This window comes from Phaethon aethereus (assembly GCF_964289735.1).
Source record: "Phaethon aethereus genome assembly, chromosome: 6".
In the NCBI taxonomy this organism is placed as follows: domain Eukaryota; kingdom Metazoa; phylum Chordata; class Aves; order Phaethontiformes; family Phaethontidae; genus Phaethon; species Phaethon aethereus.
Window position 1 is genome coordinate 11,715,259 of NC_138580.1, and position 17,177 is coordinate 11,732,435.

At 41.9% G+C, this 17,177-nt stretch overlaps 1 protein-coding gene across 4 annotated transcripts in view; it reads right to left on the reverse strand.

Annotated features, from left to right (window-relative positions):
* Window positions 1-17,177, reverse strand: part of KALRN (kalirin RhoGEF kinase) — a gene marked incomplete at both ends in the record, with an annotated part of 523,644 nt that overhangs the window by 33,497 nt on the left and 472,970 nt on the right. For all 4 annotated transcript variants that reach the window (XM_082001554.1, XM_082001555.1, XM_082001553.1 and 1 more), the window contains 10 exons: window positions 801-972; window positions 4,443-4,628; window positions 5,551-5,628; window positions 5,969-6,019; window positions 7,105-7,197; window positions 8,514-8,600; window positions 9,177-9,246; window positions 11,697-11,800; window positions 13,071-13,137; window positions 16,863-16,993. In XM_082001554.1, coding sequence (XP_081857680.1) covers window positions 801-972; window positions 4,443-4,628; window positions 5,551-5,628; window positions 5,969-6,019; window positions 7,105-7,197; window positions 8,514-8,600; window positions 9,177-9,246; window positions 11,697-11,800; window positions 13,071-13,137; window positions 16,863-16,993 — 1,039 coding nt within the window. The remainder of the gene's footprint in view (window positions 1-800; window positions 973-4,442; window positions 4,629-5,550; window positions 5,629-5,968; window positions 6,020-7,104; window positions 7,198-8,513; window positions 8,601-9,176; window positions 9,247-11,696; window positions 11,801-13,070; window positions 13,138-16,862; window positions 16,994-17,177) is intronic.

Sequence of the window (17,177 nt, forward strand, 5' to 3'; positions counted from 1 at the left end):
GTGAGGCAGCCTTCGTCGCACCTCGTATCCTCAGCACATGGTGACATTGAATAGGAGGTTCTTGGGGATAAGCCTTGCTCTGAGTAAGTGGGAGATACTGTGTAGATACAATGGCAACTTGGCTTTGAAATCATCTTGAGAAGGGATTAGGTTTAAAATCTCCCTGTAGAATGGAAAGCAGCAGATGATACAGCCCTGCAAACCCCAGCATTTTTAAGGGATCTTGCACGAAAGTACCACCAAAGCCAGATCACCAATGGAGGGACTTGGGACCTGAACACGAACCTGACTGATATACACAGGGCAACTATTAATAGGCACCACCTATTTAAGCAGGGAGCCGGTAGGCTGCCAGAAACAGTCCACGAGATGCTGCTAATGGAGCCAGGCCAGAATGACCTGCAGTCTTTAATGCAAGATGGTCTCCAGCAGCTTCTCAGGGTGGGCTCCAGGGCCACCCAGCAGTTCAGATCAGGCTTGCATGGCCCTTCTCCCGTTCTCCACCTTCCCATGACAGGCAGACCTGGCATGCAGGACAGAGACCTCTGTACAGTGGTACTGAGATGGTCTGTTTTTAAAGACCAACTGTAAATTATGATGACTCTTTCCCATGTACTCTGTGAATACCACTTGATCCAGTGCTTAATGACAGGCAGACTGGGCTCTATTTTCCTCCTTGGGATTTTCCTTATGAAAAGAAGCAGCTGAATGTTTTTCTCTTAGAGGGAACAAAGACACAAAGATTCCAAATCCCATTTAGTGTCACAGTTTGGGAAACAGAGCTAAGACCAGCTACATACCATTTAGGAAATCTCTTTGTGTGTCCAGGACCTGGTTGATGTCCTGTACCCAAGCTTGCTGAATTTCTGGATTAGCTGCTTGTAAAATCACTCTCTCTGATGTCTCCCGGCTCATTAGAGCAAACTTGCAGGGATCATTGTCCACATTTTCTTCAATGATAAGGTAGTTCATCTGAAACAAGCCAAGGTAAGCATGTGTTATATGGAGCATGAGTTAACATTATTCAAGAATCAGAATAAAATTGTTGTGAAAAGTTCCTGAAAATAACTGAGTCCAATAACAGACTGTCAGATTATAATCAGAAGAATTTGCCTCATCTAGATTTAGACAGATAAATCTTAAGCTTAAATATGATGCTTAATCTTAAGCTTAAATATGATGCTTAATAAAGCTCTGACAGATGTACCAGACATCCTCCTGCCCTTTCTTGAATTACAACTTCTATTTTAAGGTAACATAGACTTGACTGAAGTGCTAAAAATTTACTGTAACCTGTAAATAGAGTTAAAATGTTTATATTAAGATGTTAATAAAGTCTATCATTCCTCTAATAAGTGTTTACATTTCTTATCCTTCATGGGAAAGAAAGTCTCAGTCATTATTTGAAAAATAGAATGGACTGTGCACAGGGATATATGGTAAAAAAAGAGCAATTCTCCCCTGATGCTCCAACAGATGTTCTTATTTCTAGCAGATTACACTGTCATCTGTGCAATCACTTCACTTTACTGTAAGCCACAGACGCTCTTTCTGAATGGCAATTTTGGCTCCTGTCCTGCCCTTGTGAGGCTTCTGTTTAAGTGTACCCATAACATCAACTTTTCCTGAGCTACTTATATCTATGAGAGTAAACAAGAATAAGTTGGCATAGCCTTTCAAAAAGAGAGGCTTCACGTCAAAAGCAGACAGCTCCAAAGATTAAGGCAATAACATCCCTCTAGAAGAAGTCTATCTCCAGTTGCTCTGAATATCTGTCAAGGTATGAAGAGATCCACTCCACATCTGAATACCGTCCAGCATTCAAACTGCAAGATGGAAGGAGTCTCTTCCTTCTCTTCTGGGGGTCCCTGTGAAATTAGAGGGACAGGCAGGAACTTCTCTGACACAGGCACGAGGAAAGGGACAGACAGTGAGCCTGGACAGTGCTCTTCCTCTTGTTCTGGGCTCGCTCCTCTGGTTGATAGCCAAAGTAAGCAAGTCAATGCTGGTAAGACTCCAGGAAAAAGACTTGTAGGTCAGAGTCCCTAACCTCCTATTTGTGTCTTAGGGAGATGCATTTGCCAAGGTTACCCACATAGGTATTTTGAGAATCTGACAGGTATCCACCTGAGAAGTATCCAAGAAGAGATGTGCTATTTCTGAATGCTAACTACCTCACTGCATAAAGAAGGGTTCTTTTCTTATGTAGGACATCATGATGAAGCTTCTACCACAGTCTGAGTGGAGAACAATATTTGTGAGCGTCATCTCCCTAACAGACCAGAACATCTGCATTTGAAGTCATACGCACTTCTTTCTTTAACGGAGAGACCTCAGTGCTCAGCAATGGCTGTGACACAGAGGAAAGAAATGGGATCTCCAGTGCTGGCTAGGTCCTTCTGCTGCAGGGGAGGGTGCAACCACCAGAGAAACTGCCTACATCTCTCAGGGGGTGTCTCCCAGAAAACTGGACGACTGTGACCGCAGATGGTATCAAAGCTAGACAAAGGTGGCTAGTCAGTCCTGGTAACTGTTGCAAAGATAAGTTCAACCTACTCAGCAGGATCTTGTGAGTGTTCGAACCAAGGTCAAAGAGAATTGGTGAAGCAGACAGTGTAAAGCCTCCTCAAACTCCAGCTCATAAATTCAGACCAGATGCAATTTCAGAGCAAACGCAGGCTGAGGCTCCACTGCAAGGTGAGCACACCCGTGGCACAGAGAGGCGAGGAATGGTCCTGCTATAGGGAATGGTCCTGCTCTGCCACGGGCCACAGCTCATCTCTGTGGGAAAGCATGAGAGAAATGCAAAAGCAGCCAGAAGCTGAAGCAGGGGCTGGGAGGCAGGGTGTGAGAGCTGCCGGCACACAGACTCCACACTGCGGTGGGGGTGATGCACAAGGAGCCACGGGGGATCCCACACTTGCTGTAGGCTCTCAACAGGAGAATGAGCTGTTTGCCAAATGGAAGAAAAGACAGACTGGAAAATTATCACACAAAAATTTTAAACTCAGGCAGTGGGAACAGCATTACTTTCATAGGCTGTTTAACTAGAAAAGCAACTCATACCCTTGAGGCGAGCTAATTTTATTGACATTAGGAGAGATTTATTTTTCTCTCTTTATCTACAATATACAATGCAGGAATTGTTTCCTGCTGATAAAAGCCTCATTGTTATACATACAATAAACTGAAGTAAAAATGATTCATGTTATTTCCATGTCCAACTTTAATAATGATTTAAATCAGCAATAAGATAAAATCAAAGCTAATCATCTAAATCAAGATGACTGTTTATTTGTACACTTTAGGTTTTTCCTTGATAGCTTATTATTTGGTTCGAAACTATGAAATATGCTGACTTGCAAATGGATATAGGCTCTTCAGTAAATGCTGCAGTTTCTGTCAGCCGAGAACATGCCTTCATTTCAGTAAATATGCTATTTATCATAGTTATATATGATTAATATACATTGTTTCAGCTGATACTGTTCTATTTCATATTAAGGTACCATTTAAAACTTAGAGCAAACATAACACATTCTCCCACATCTCTTTTTAACCTGTATCTTTGACAAGGAAATCAATCCCATCTGGTTTCTCAGCTTTGAATGATTAAGATATTCAAATGAACCAGTGAGTTTGCTCCTTCTTCAGGCACAGTAAAGGGTCTTCTACCAGGAGACATGTAGCATTCATTCACCTTAACTTACCATTTCAGAGTCTAACTTTGCATTTGTTAAACAAGCATAAAACTCCTAAAACAAGCAAACAAACAAATAAGTATTTTCCCTGGTTAATTTCAGTTTTTACTTTTAATCCCAGCCCCATAATCTGGAAAGATTATTTAAAACCAAAATTAATTTCTTAAAACTTTCTTTATAGATTAGCTGGGTTTGTAATTCCTCATAGCCGCACTTTTAGAACTGTGTGTGTTTTTGTTTGTTTTTGAAATAGTTCTGTCTTCTTGCAACATTCACATTTGTACTAACAGCCCTCCCTCTGTTAGGGAGAGTATTTCCAGTAATGTCACATAGAGGCTTAATATTGACTTACAGTTTGGCCTAAGGTGACTGTTTTGGATACTACACCTTCCCCTACCTTGATCCCCCTACCTACGATCGTGCTTAAAAGCAACTACTGTATACTTCCTTTGACTACTGCAGGCTTTGTAGCAGTATTTGCTAACTCAAAGCTATGAATGGCAGAAGACCTGCCCTGGCTGTGTTCCTTGTAAAAATTACCCAGTCGATTCAGACACCCACTGCTTTATTTAGAGACAGTCTTAAATGGCTTCTGATCCACTGACATGGACCACTGAAATGCAAACGTTTTCTGCAAATTGTTGGCCACCTATGACAGGATGGACCAGTCTCACAGTATAGAAAATTGGTAAGATTTCCTTACATGACTATCAAACATGCCTCTCCCTCTCTATTTCTTACCTTTATGCTTTTCTTGAACATGTAGCCTGGTGTTAAAGATCCTTTTCTAAGGAGTTCGCTGAAGATAACTATTTGCTCAAAGAGAAACACCCTACGCTCCTTTGGTCGAGACTGAACTCCAGAATCCTGCTCTGTCACGTAGAAGGTGTCCTGCTGCAGCAGCTTGCCTTGAGCTGTCAGCTTGCCCTGAGAAGCAGACAAAGCACCAACATTACAAACCCCGACCCACCATGATCCGACAAGACAATCTGCTATGTTTTGTGCAGTCCAAGTTTTCCAAGCAGCACTGAATTCATGTGAGACATATACCCTCTAAGTTATCAAAGCAGCAATCTTGCAAATCAAGAGCTCAGTTTAAGGACAATAACATAGGTTTTCTTCAGTTTTATTGCCACTGATTGTGCATATAAAACCAAAAGCAAGAGTTCTCAAGTAGACTGTTTTGTATACTTAATTTCAAACACTGTTCCCATTATGTAGTTTTTTACTGTAGCGCCTTGGATTTCCTCTAGTCATGAGCTCTCCATCACCCCCTAAGCCAGGAGTCAATGACAAAACACCTCTGAAGGTGCAAAAAAAAGAATGTACCTGTTTGCAGGAATGCTATGATGCATAAGACAGTGAGAAAAACTTCACTTCATTTTGGAGATAAGACATCTCAACATGACTGCCAAAGTCTACGTTGGCTTAGTTACAAACCACAGGCTGTAACCTGTGGGGTTATAACTTACAAGTCCCCTCCTGGATGTTGCCAAACTCAGAGGGAGCTGTTAACATGTTAATGATAGGTGACCTTACTAATAGGCAGAGCAGTCTGGTTCACCACTTACTGTGCTCTGGCAATAGATATAAGAAGTCTAATGCAAGCTTGCAGAAGCTTTTGCAGACCTCACATTTTGAAAAGACAATAGATAGATTGTCACAAGTTTAGAGTGACAGGTATATTAACCCCACTTTTGAAACCTCACCAAAGCATGCAGCTCAGCGCTGGAGAAGAACAAGCACTAGATAAACAGCCTGGAGTAGAGCAAATTGTATAGACAATCACAGAAAGATAAAATACTTTTCTTTTCCTGATTGTTATTACAAGCAGAATGCAAATGCATACCTCAAAGCCTTGGAGGCGACCCAGGTTCATCATATCATTGCAACGTTTCGGTACAAGGCACATTAATTCAACTGCTTTCTGTTAAGGAAAAAGGATGTTGTATTGTTACAAAAGAATCAGAGGGTTCCTAAAGCAAAGTGTCAAATAATGAACTTCAGTAGCATGATCACTGCTAGCAGTTATTCATGGTGAGGCCCTCATGCACTGAAGATGTACTGTAATGCCTAAAAAAGTAAGGTGCACCTACAGAGCAGGATGGCGCCTTCATCTTTTACTTCTTACTTAAGCTAAGCGAAAGACCACATTTAGAATACCAGCGGGATCTTCAACTATTGTCAAAGGAATACTGAGGTTTTCATTCCTCCATATAAAGTGCCATTAATAACATAGCACTATTGTTCAGGATGTGAAAACGTACCTCTATATCTGAGCACTCCAGACCAGCTTTTTCACTGTACCTCAGGAAGTCCTGGAGAAAGCAGAAAGGTTTGCATTAAGGCACTCCAGAAAGAGAAGACAAAAGATGCCAGTTTGAAAAAGAAAAAGCATATTCAGCATGTGATTTTCTGAGAAGGAACTTGCTAATATTAATAAATTCATCTTCAGATGTTACTGAAGGTTATAACCATTTTATAGATATGGAAAAGGGGTGTGGATGGTTGCTGAAAACATCACAGAAAAAAGACAAAGCTGGTATTGGCCCTTGGGAATGCTTATTTGGTCCCTGTCTTAAGCCACAAGACCACACACACTTGAAGATTTTTCTTTTCCTTTTGGCATTTCAGGGAACACACTGTTGTCTCTTTGCTAGTGTGCAATTACCAAACTGTGGGCTGATGGCAGCCTGCTTGAGACTAATTCAGAGAAGAGAAGAAACCAGCTCAGAGCCCCGGTATGGCTGGAGATTACAGGGTAGGGTTCAGACATGCCTAACATTAGATATTGATATTAGGTTGAGACCCCTAGGGATGAATTTTCAGAAATGCTGAGTAATTGGCATTGTAGATAAAGTCAGTAGAAGCCAGTGGTCAAACTCCTGAGGAAGAATATTGTGGTGGGCTCCCAAAATTTTAAGACATCAGAATATTCTGGAAATAAGTTTCTTATGCTAATTTGAAGAGAAATATTCAGAAATGAAGGCTATAGCATTTATTAGAAGAATGCCATTCAGCACCAAAGACAGGCTTTATTAACACACTTGTGCATATTTATTGCGATTTAAAAGAATTGAAGGAAAGTTTACTCTGAAACTTCAGAGGAAGAAAATTCCTATTAGAAGTTTACTCTTCTATAAAAAAATTCCAAAAGAAAACAAAAAAAGAAAAATCTTTTTATTATCCTAAATTGCAAACTACTCCCACAGATGTGGCCCTCTTGCTCTCTGGACATTTTCCATGGGACTCTGTCATTGTATGCCCATGTTTAAGCAGACTCCTCTTTCCCTCTTAATTTGACAAAGTTATTCCTCAGTTAAAACTAGGGCTGATTTAAAATAACAGCATCTAATGCAAGATGCAGACTATAGTTTAGGCCAAAATGTATCTTTCCACTCACCTTGAGAAGAAGCTGATATTTAGTTATTCTTTGAATGGGTTTGATCAGAAAGTCACTGATGGTTAGCCGCTGGCTTATTTCCTGTTGAACCTCCTAAAAATTGAGGATTAAAAACAATTGCAAACAATCACAGAGTAAGACAGAGAACAAGATAAAAGGTCTCAGCAGAGATTTATTTCCACAGAAAGTTGGTCTGTTCTTAATCTTTTGTTTGCAAGAGGGAATTTTAGAGGATTTAAAAATCTGGCAATATCCTATTTAGGTAGGGGCTGGGTAAAAGTCATGACCAGGCTGGAAGGCATTGGAAAGTCCAAAATCCCTTCCCTCTTTGAGCTGACCGAGCAGGGCTGAAAGGTCTAGAGACTATTCTTTCCACTGCAGCGGGGACTACCTCGCAAACAAGTCCTGCAGAGCCTGCCTCATGCCCTTGGGTGAAACGAAACATCTTTCCTTTGTTAATCAAGCTTCTTTCACATTAATATCTAAATGTGTCTAGTCACAAAGGTTTCTTGAAACAAACTTATTGGGAATTTATGAGGCACCGCCCAGCTCCAACAACTTTTACCTCCTCCCCTGTTTGTAGACTACAGATTCACAGAATCACTAAGGTTGGAAAGGACCTTCAAGATCATCAAGTCCAACCATTAATCCAGTGCCACCATGTCCCCTAAACCATGTCTTGAAGCGCCACATCCACACGTTTTTTGAACACTTCCAGAGATGGCGACTCCACCACCTCCCTGGGCAGCCTGTTCCAATGCCTGACCGCCCTCTCGGTGAAGAAATTTTTCTTAATATCCAATCTAAACCTCCCCTGGCGCAACTTGAGGCCATTTCCTCTCGTCCTATCGCTGGTTACTTGGGAGAAGAGACCAGCGCCCTCGTCGCCACAACCCCCTTCAGGTAGTTGTAGAGAGCGATAAGGTCTCCTCTCAGCCTCCTCTTCTCCAGACTGAACAACCCCAGTTCCCTCAGCCGCTCCCCGTAAGGCTTGTGCTCCAGCCCCCTCACCAGCTTCGTTGCCCTTCTCTGGAGACGCTCCAGCACCTCAGCATCCTTCTTGTAGTGAAGGGCCCAAAACTGAACACAGTATTCGAGGTGTGGCCTCACCAGTGCCGAGTACAGGGGCACAATCACTTCTTATTTTATTTTGGACAGAAATCAATGCAGTTGTGGCACTCTGAGGGCCACAGACAGTTACTACTGGATTAAACAGTTATTAGAAATTACCAACATGAGAATTTGAAATAAATGAAATAGTAACATTTTTCACCATAGCAGAGACCTTAGCAGCACATTCAGTATCAGAATCTTCTAGAGTTTGTTTTAGATAAACCCCACAGATCACAGAATAGTCTACTTGACTAGGACTCACAGGTGTAAGTAGCAGCTATGTATAATAAGCTTACCTCAAAGTACGTCTCGTACTCAGCTACTATATATTCAGATCGTGGCTTGTTTTGGCAATATACCACGTACATGTGTAATCGCCGCTCCTGTGAAAGCAAGAGGCACAGCAGCCTGGTAAGATATTGGCTTCCATTCTGTTTTGGTATTAAAAGCTGGCAGAAAGTTGCTAAGATGTTCCACTCGGCCTTCCTTATTTTTTGTTTAATCAAAGATTTAGTTTGCTGAAGTAGGAAAGTAAAGTAACAACTGGTTCTGTTCTCCACTGCTGCACCTTAGGTAAGGGGACATTTCCAAGGGGGTAGCCAATTAGAGATGTCATCCCCACACTGGTAGGTCTGAAATTTGCTATAGAGTTGTGCTCTGGCTAATATCATACAAACATGTCAATTGTAGCAGTTGGCAAGTACCTGCCATAGCTATATTTTGGCAGATGTCAAAATCAATTTTGCCCCCAAAATAAGAAGTCTGCAAGAGGGCAAAGATTAATGCTTTAATTCAATACAGCTGCTCACTGAAGATGCATAACTATAGGGCTACTTTATGTTTAAATTAAGTTTAGACATGTAAAAGTATCAAGTTGGCAAAAACAGATGTTTTCAGAAAGGAGTTATCACACCCTAAATGACAATTATACTAGAGATAGGTGAGAAAATGAAACTTACATGCTTAATAAAAAGCTGTGCTAAACGGTCAGGTTCTTGAAGACATTTTTCCAGTTCAGCCAGGAAAAAGCTGAAAGAAAGGGTATCAACATTTCAGAATGCTTCTTTAGGTCATCCCAGCAGCAAACTAGATATATCTGTGCAATTTTAGCTACAGTATTCAATAATAAATGAAAAGGTAAGCTTGGCTTCAGCCCTTAATGGTGGGATTTCTAAAACTTTAGATGAGGGCTGTGAAATGTGGAGGTCTTGTCTTGCAAACTATCTGCTCTTCTTTACTATTCAATTTTTTAAAAGTGCTAATTATTATCTAATTGCAAGAGTTGCTTTCCTCCACTGAGAACTCCCAAAGTAAAACTCTTCCGTATACCAAAACACTTGTGAAAAGTCAACTGAAGCTTTACCAGGAGTTCTCAGTTGCATGAGCAGATTTGGAGTACTGGTCAATGTGAAAGAGATGCAGAAGTTTCCACTTGAATAAACAAATCAACATGTTTTTGCTGGTAGAGTTCTGGCATGTTCTGTTTTTCACTGTTTTTCAGTATATTACTGTTAGTCATATACTGGAGTTCATAATAGTAATAGTAATTCATAAAAAAATATCTCTATCTTGACCTGCAGCTTTGGGGAGGTCATTCATTCTAGCTTGAAAGTCCTTACCAAGAATATACTGGGATGTCTGTAAGTGGGGTAAAAGCAGCTAAACTAAACTTTAGGAATACTAGTAGGTTTTTCTAACTAGGTAGGCAAATCCTGACAATCTCCCTTTGCACCATCTTCGTTTTCACTGCAGGAGTTCCATCTCAAATGACTCCACAGATTTGCTCCAGTAGCCAGACTTGGTGAGAGGACATGTCTGCATGGGTCTGGTCCCAGGAAATCCCAAAACCTCAAAAGCAGGGGCATGTTGGACAGCTGTCCCAACTAAACATCCCTATCGCTACCATTAGATACAGCTGCTTCCATGACTCAATCCTCTATAAATGTTAAATTCATTTGCATTTAAATAGACTTCTTGACCCCAGATATGCAGAACAAAAAATAAGGAATCCCTCCCTATGTGTTACAGAAAACTCCTATCATCACACTTAAAGAATGAATGGCACTGTTAAAAACACTATGTTGCTGGTATCAACTTAATATATGGTGAAGCTTTTCCTGACATTTTTTGTTTTGTGCTCACAAGGGCATCTATCAGAACATAAGGACAGACCCAGGCCACGAGATAAGCACCTGTGGGACACATGATGGGAAGAATACCCTATTTCCTGGGTGAGGGAAATGTCCAGAGCTGAAAGAAGATCCAGCCCAGTGTCCATTGTTCAAGTCTGCACATGCACACCCAAATTCTAGTTAGCTAGAGCTGTAGAGTATTTCTGAGTGGCAGAGTTGAAATGATGACCATATTGTCCATAAGCAAGACATTGCTGTTCATAAAATTGCAGCAGAAATGGCCCAGGGTTTGAAATACGCCTCATGTTTCCAGGAGCTTTTCAAAAGCTACTTGTGTATGAGTAAGATTTTCAAGGATCTGAGTTCTTAACTCAGAGTCAAAAGCATCAACTAGGCCAAAGCACACCAGAGCTTTCACATGAGAAGGATCTTGAAGGTATTTGCATTTTATCACCCTACTAGCCAAATACTACTGGTATGGTCAGCCTTCGTGATCCTATCAGCTGCATGTGAACATGTTCATGTTGCTGAGAACCACAAGACACAGCAAGCAAACCATGACTTTCCAGCATTGTTACTGCTCATCAGTGGGATGAATTGAGCCTACAGCTGTGACCCAAGAAACACAATTATAGCAGCCTCAGTAGCTTTTCTGAGGATCCAGCAAGTACCCCACAAGCAGCAACTCTCTGGGAGCCATGTTGGAACTGCTTATGAGCAGTAGCTCAGGAGTTGTAGATGGATCACAGTAATATCTCCCACTGAGCCTCTTGTGGCTCCCCAGCAAGGAGTGGCAGAGCTGTTGGCAGCACAGCACTGACACAAAGCAGACTCTCATGTGCAACATTTCTCTCACACACTGACCAGCACTCCTGGCATGGTGTTTGAGCCAGCATAAAGCTGCATCTGTGATCAGAGACAGCATGACAAACACCCTCCCATGAAGCCAGGCAGTGTGAAGCTATAGCCCACCCAAGTTTTTTTTCACTGGGAAAAATTATTTTATGTAAGACCGATGCCTTGCATCATGCAGTTGTGCTGTTTTTGGCTCGGTAGACAAAGCCCTATATCAGGATCGAGTGTATCGTGAAACTGTGGCTAAAAGCACATGAATTAGAATATGTTATCAGGATTCAAGGTAGCCATGATTTGTGAAGTTCTTAAGCAGCACTTACAAACCAACAGAGACCATTTAAAAGCGAGGCAACGTCCTTTGGAAGTTCAGCACTGAATCACCTGCTGATGTTCAATTAAAAGCAGCTTAGATACACAGACACCATATACCCAAATCCTTTATGGATGAGCGATTAGAAAGGTGCTTAAAAAGGAACTAAACTAAAAACTTACTCTTTATGCCAGTCATAGATCTGGTGAATATTGCCAAATACAATCTTGTCTTTCCCTTTCATATCTTCAGAAACTCCTTTTTCTTCAATCCTTTTCATGAAGCCCTTTAGAATTAATGATCAGTGATTAGCAAAGGGTTCATTTGAAGGGGGAGCATAATTACACTACATTTTTTTCAAAGAAACAAAAGTTTTTATATTGAGAACACTTAAAATACCTTTTGTACAATTTAAAACCAGAAATCCATCTAGATACTTTAAATTACACAGTTTGCTTAAAAGAAAATGTTATAGGATTTATTCTGAATATCTACAATACCTATACAAACTGTTATTAGATATCATTGAAGTGACAAGTGCAATTAGAAGATAAAAGTTAAACAAAAATAGTTATCATTCTCTTGGCTTCTCTGGTAAGAGGAAGAAGACAGACTCTGTACAGAGTTCTTCCATTCATCACCATGAGTATTTTGTGGGAGCACAAAGCCAAGCAGTAAGTTTAGAGTCACATGAGCAGGATTTTTCACACCTCCTGAGAGTTTCTTTATAAGCCTTTGGAGCACTGCAGCCCTGTCAGGTTTGCCATTGGTGCATGATGAAACAGAAGATAACACAAAGGTCTTCAAGTCTGGAAGCTGTTGAAAATCACTGTTAGATGGGCTGATAATTCTTCTTGGACTAGCGAATGCCAAAAGTGTTGCCGAAACTACACTTGAATCACAAGTTCTGAGTCCTTGCTGGGAAAAAAACCGGACCCTGCATGTGATTTTGCTGACAGGTGGCTCCTAAGGATCAGCCAGGTCTTTAGAAGTTGAAGCTTAAAAAACCTGTAACTGCTTTTGAAAAAAAGGAGAAAGGGGCAAATAAAAATAAAAGCCCTCTATTTTATCTCAAGTCTTTTTGCAAAACAATAATCCATGGGCCACACAGGCACCTCAGCACAGATCCAAACCCTGTGTCTGGAAAGGTACTCAGACACAGGACTTTAGTCCAGGTGCAAACTCAAGTAAAGTATGTGTTACCATTACTCAATATGACAGCAAGAAACACAAGAAATAGGTGGTAGGAGCCTAAGTTATTCTCCACCACTGCTCTCAAGGCTGCATTAAAGCAGAAAGACTTTGTCACAAGCAGGGTAGCCAAGAAAAATCTTTGCACACTGGAGTTGAAACCTAAAATATAACATTAGTTAGATGGAAACAAAAATAGTTTCCAAAGGCATTTCTTCTTGTTTCTGTCAACATGAGAAGGGGACCATGGAAGCAGAGAGCAAAATAAAGCAGTTTGTTTCTCAGGCTGTATTTTTTGTTGCAGTCACTCTTCAGCATGGTGCTTTTTAGTGGGAAAACATTTTACAGTGTTTGCTTCAGCTCACCTCCACAACAGTTCCCAAGTCTTTGACGTAGTCTTTTTCAGTCTGTACCAGCTCATTTAAGACAAACCTGAATTAAAACAGAACATGCACATATTTGACTATATTCCTTGATGTTACTGTTTTTTCCACATACTACCCCACCGTCACTCTGGGTCACATAACACAACTCACTCTCCACTCACTTACAGCTCAGTGGAATGTAAATGACAAAACCGTCTCATTTCAGGTCAGGGTAGTTTCAATTCTCTTAACCACTCTTTTTTCTACCCCCTCTTCCCCTCCACATCCCAGAATGGTGCAAGAGCAGCAGCACAACCTGTACTGTACTTTGAGCTACCCCTCCCTGCTCTCCTCTCCTCCACCCTCCAAGCAGCCCTCCTGATAGCGATGGAGGCATGTCCTGACCCATTCTGCAGCAAGCAGGAGAAGATCTCTTGACCCAGTGCCTCTGGCTTTACCCAAGATTCATCAATTAAGTATTAATTTGGAAGTTTCAAACATTTGGAAAACAAATCCCCTCTCCCATCATAACCAAGAGCTTAATCTTTCAGACTAGGTAATCTATGTGTGGGTGTCAAATGCTTTACACTGATTTCAGAGCTAATAATCCTGGGTAGGAGAGTCTGATGAAGCCTTGATGTTGCAAACAACAGCAAGCTAAAAAAAGCCTCTCCTTTGTAAGTCAAACTGACTAATCACATAATGATCTTTCGAGGACAATTTCAAAAAGTTACAGCTTGCTGCAGACAGTTTGCCTCTGAATTACACCAATACATAGATTTGGCACACGTCAAATAAACTCCATCTGTGCTGAAGTTCGCTAGGGCAGTAACAAGGCTTACAAGATAGAGAAGTGCTTTCATGTCTAATATCACTCTGTTCACATCAATCAGCAGACTGACCCACTTGAAATGATAGGACTGAGGGCAAGCACTGCTAAGATAAAAACCTGGTTGATAATATCTAGAGGGGAAAAAAAAAATAGTAGACTGCCATTGCAAGCAGAGACTCGGTTATGAGGGTTTACTGAGAAAATAAATCCTGCTCCCACTGCACTCCCAATGTGTCCCTTGCACAGAGTGGAGGAGATACTTAAGACACGTGGCAGGAAGAGGTCAAACAGCTTCTTGTTCATTTGAGAGTGAAATCCAGCCCCCTTGGCAGAAGGCAGGGCTGGCAGCGGCGATGCCAGATGCTTGTGCTCTCCGAAGCACCCTGCCAAGTTGCGTGCCTGGGTAGTAAACACACGCGGGGCAAAAGGCTGCTCTTTTACAAAGCAGCAGCATGTGGCCTGAACAAGTGTGTGCTGTACAGTCCCCTCTCGCTGGCTGACCTACTGTGCCCTTGCAAAAGGCTTACCACATCTCCTCCACACAGGGAGGCATGTTGGGAGGCTACTTTTTGGCTCACACCACCTCTGCATTGCTCCCTGCAAACACAGAGAGCAGCTGAAAAGATGGGGAGAACCTCTCCTACCTGCCCACTGCCTCCCCCACACCCGGACCCATTTGGTTTGAGTTACTGCCTTGCAGTAACTTACAGATACTTATGGCCAACTCCTGCTCTAAAAATGAAGCAGCAGGCACTTGTAGTACTTAATGTTGCTGCACATGCAGGCAGATGGGTTTGAATTAAAAATTAAAAATCAGTGCAGCAATCCGATATCTGAGGTGAACAGACTAAACATGAAAATATACACCTCTCTTAGGAACCAGAGTCTGCATTTCTACTGCTTACCTTAAACTCAGCACCAGTGATCCCCCAGCTCCCCTCTTCCTAGCAAGCAGAGAAATCAGCCTTGACCCTCTCTATTAGTTCTCTGAAGCCAACCTGACACAGGACCTTAGAGGTACTCCCAGATTTAAGGTTTCTATGATGCATGCTGCCAAAAATTCAAGTTCACTAACCTCCTCATCTGATAACATGGAGCAAGGGCAAGCAGTTGCTTGGAAAGTGCCTGCCCTGGTCACCAGCAGGTATTTACTACGCAGCTGTATTTAAAATGGCATGAACTGGAACAAGGATAGAGCCTCCTCGCTTCTGAATAAGCCTGAGTATCTGGATATCTTAACTCTGTATTAAATCTATACTGCACAACGCCACTCGATGAGACTATTGCCTTATTGCCCATAGAAATGCAGCAATCAAGTCTGATGGAATAAGGGTTTCCTAACACTAAGGCTAGCTGCTGGCACGCACGTGCTGCCAGAGACACAGGAAATTACTGCCCATGCCTGTGCAAGGATTCAGCTGCTGGTTTGTGGGGAATGGGGAGTCACAGCTCAAATTTGGACCTCAGCTGCCTGATATGGCTATGGAATTAGACAGAGAGAGCCGCAGAGATACCTAACACACACACAAAGGAGCTGGAGAGGAGACAGATGTCTTGTGCTGAAAGCCTCTAGCAGGTGCTCCTAAACATCCTGGTGTTCAGGAAATCTGGATAGAGGCAGCCACTAATTACACGTAACGTGCTGGCAATCCCCCTGCCAGAAGTGTCAGAGGCTAGAAAGCATTACTGTATCTGCGCTTGCAGTGGCACAGGTCTCTGCACTAAAACTGCAACCTGCAGTTAGATGCCAGCTGTCTAATTAATGAATTGCCACCAGAGAAACCCAAGAACTTGCAATATTGAGAAGCTTTTAGGAGACAGGCGTGGGCAGAGTTATTCTCTGCGGGAAGGCTGACAGCTGTCTAGTAAAAAACTTTTCCCATTCAGAAACACGTCCAGGAGTGTCGTGTCCCTGCCTGCTGCTAAAGTTGATCCAGTCCCTCACTGTATTGCTACTCTGGCTTCCTGCAACAAACTGCAGGAGCAAATGGTGGCTTTCACAGACCTGCGACACTTTGCTCCTGCTTCCTCATCTACACTTAACTACCTCATTGTCCTCCACTGACTTGGTTTCCTTCCCTGCTTGGCATCTTTCCCAAATGGGCTGCTCTTTTTTCCACCTCTCACCTTAGCACACTCCAATGAGACCTGTATGGACCGTTACTTTTGCCATCGATGCATGATTTGATTAGAAGACTGCAGTTACCATTGCTAGTGTAAGAGGCAGTATAAAGAAAACAGCTACCTGAGCTCTCTTTCATATAATTCTTGATTCTGTTTCTCCAATACTCTGTGTCCTTCAGACTAACCATGCATTTAAGAAATGCTTTAATCATGATAAGCTTTGAAGGCACAAGTGTTATGTCTGTTACATTTATGGGAATGTACAGATAATTTTAAAAAACAACTTCCATGAGCTGTCAGCATTTCTTTCCTCTCTCATTACCATGAATATAAGGGTTTCCCAAATGAAACGTTCTCTTTGGTGGCATGTTTCCACCACAAATGCATCTGAATTCTGCCCCTTCCTTTGCTAATAGCTAAAGCAAAAAATTATTCTCTCATTCAAAAAATCCTAGTGGGATTCTCTATTCTTTTCCTTGAAGGTAGCTAACAAGGTCAACCACCCCTTTGAGAGGTGATTTCACCTCTGGCAACGCAGTAATTACCACGGCAAACATCTCAATAATACTTGTCTAGCAGTTCAGAGGCTTTTACAGAAAAAGATATTTGCTGTCTAGGATAAAAACTGCACATTTTAAGGAGTGGTGATGGACTTCCTGGGTGTGCAAGTGTTTTTATGAAGCATTTTTACAGGTTAAGAAAAAACAGAAGAAAGCAAAATGCAGTTTTACTCCCAGTTCCGTGCTCATTCACTGACTACAAAGTATTCTTTTAGCGCAGCTATATGTCCTCCTTGGGTGCATATTTCAGAAAGAAGAACCAGCAAGGCAACTTACATCCTGCCTCTCATTGCTTTGGCTTTCTGTTCCTCTTCAAGGTTTCGTGGGGGAGTTGAAGGCATCATTCCTTCATTTAAGCAGCCAGTGGCATCTTTTAAGCTTCCTCGGTACGATCCTCCTTCAAGGGTCTAAAAAACCCCAAGGAACAACAGAATGAAGATTATCCTTGAACTTCAGTATCAGTGTTACCTTCTGTTTCAAGTCAGTTCTGCAATCAACACTGCTGTCTAAAACCAAGCAGAGTATTCAGGAATACTTTCCCGCAGGAGTTGGTGAAACGCAACCAAACTAGTTTTAAGTTGATATAAGCCC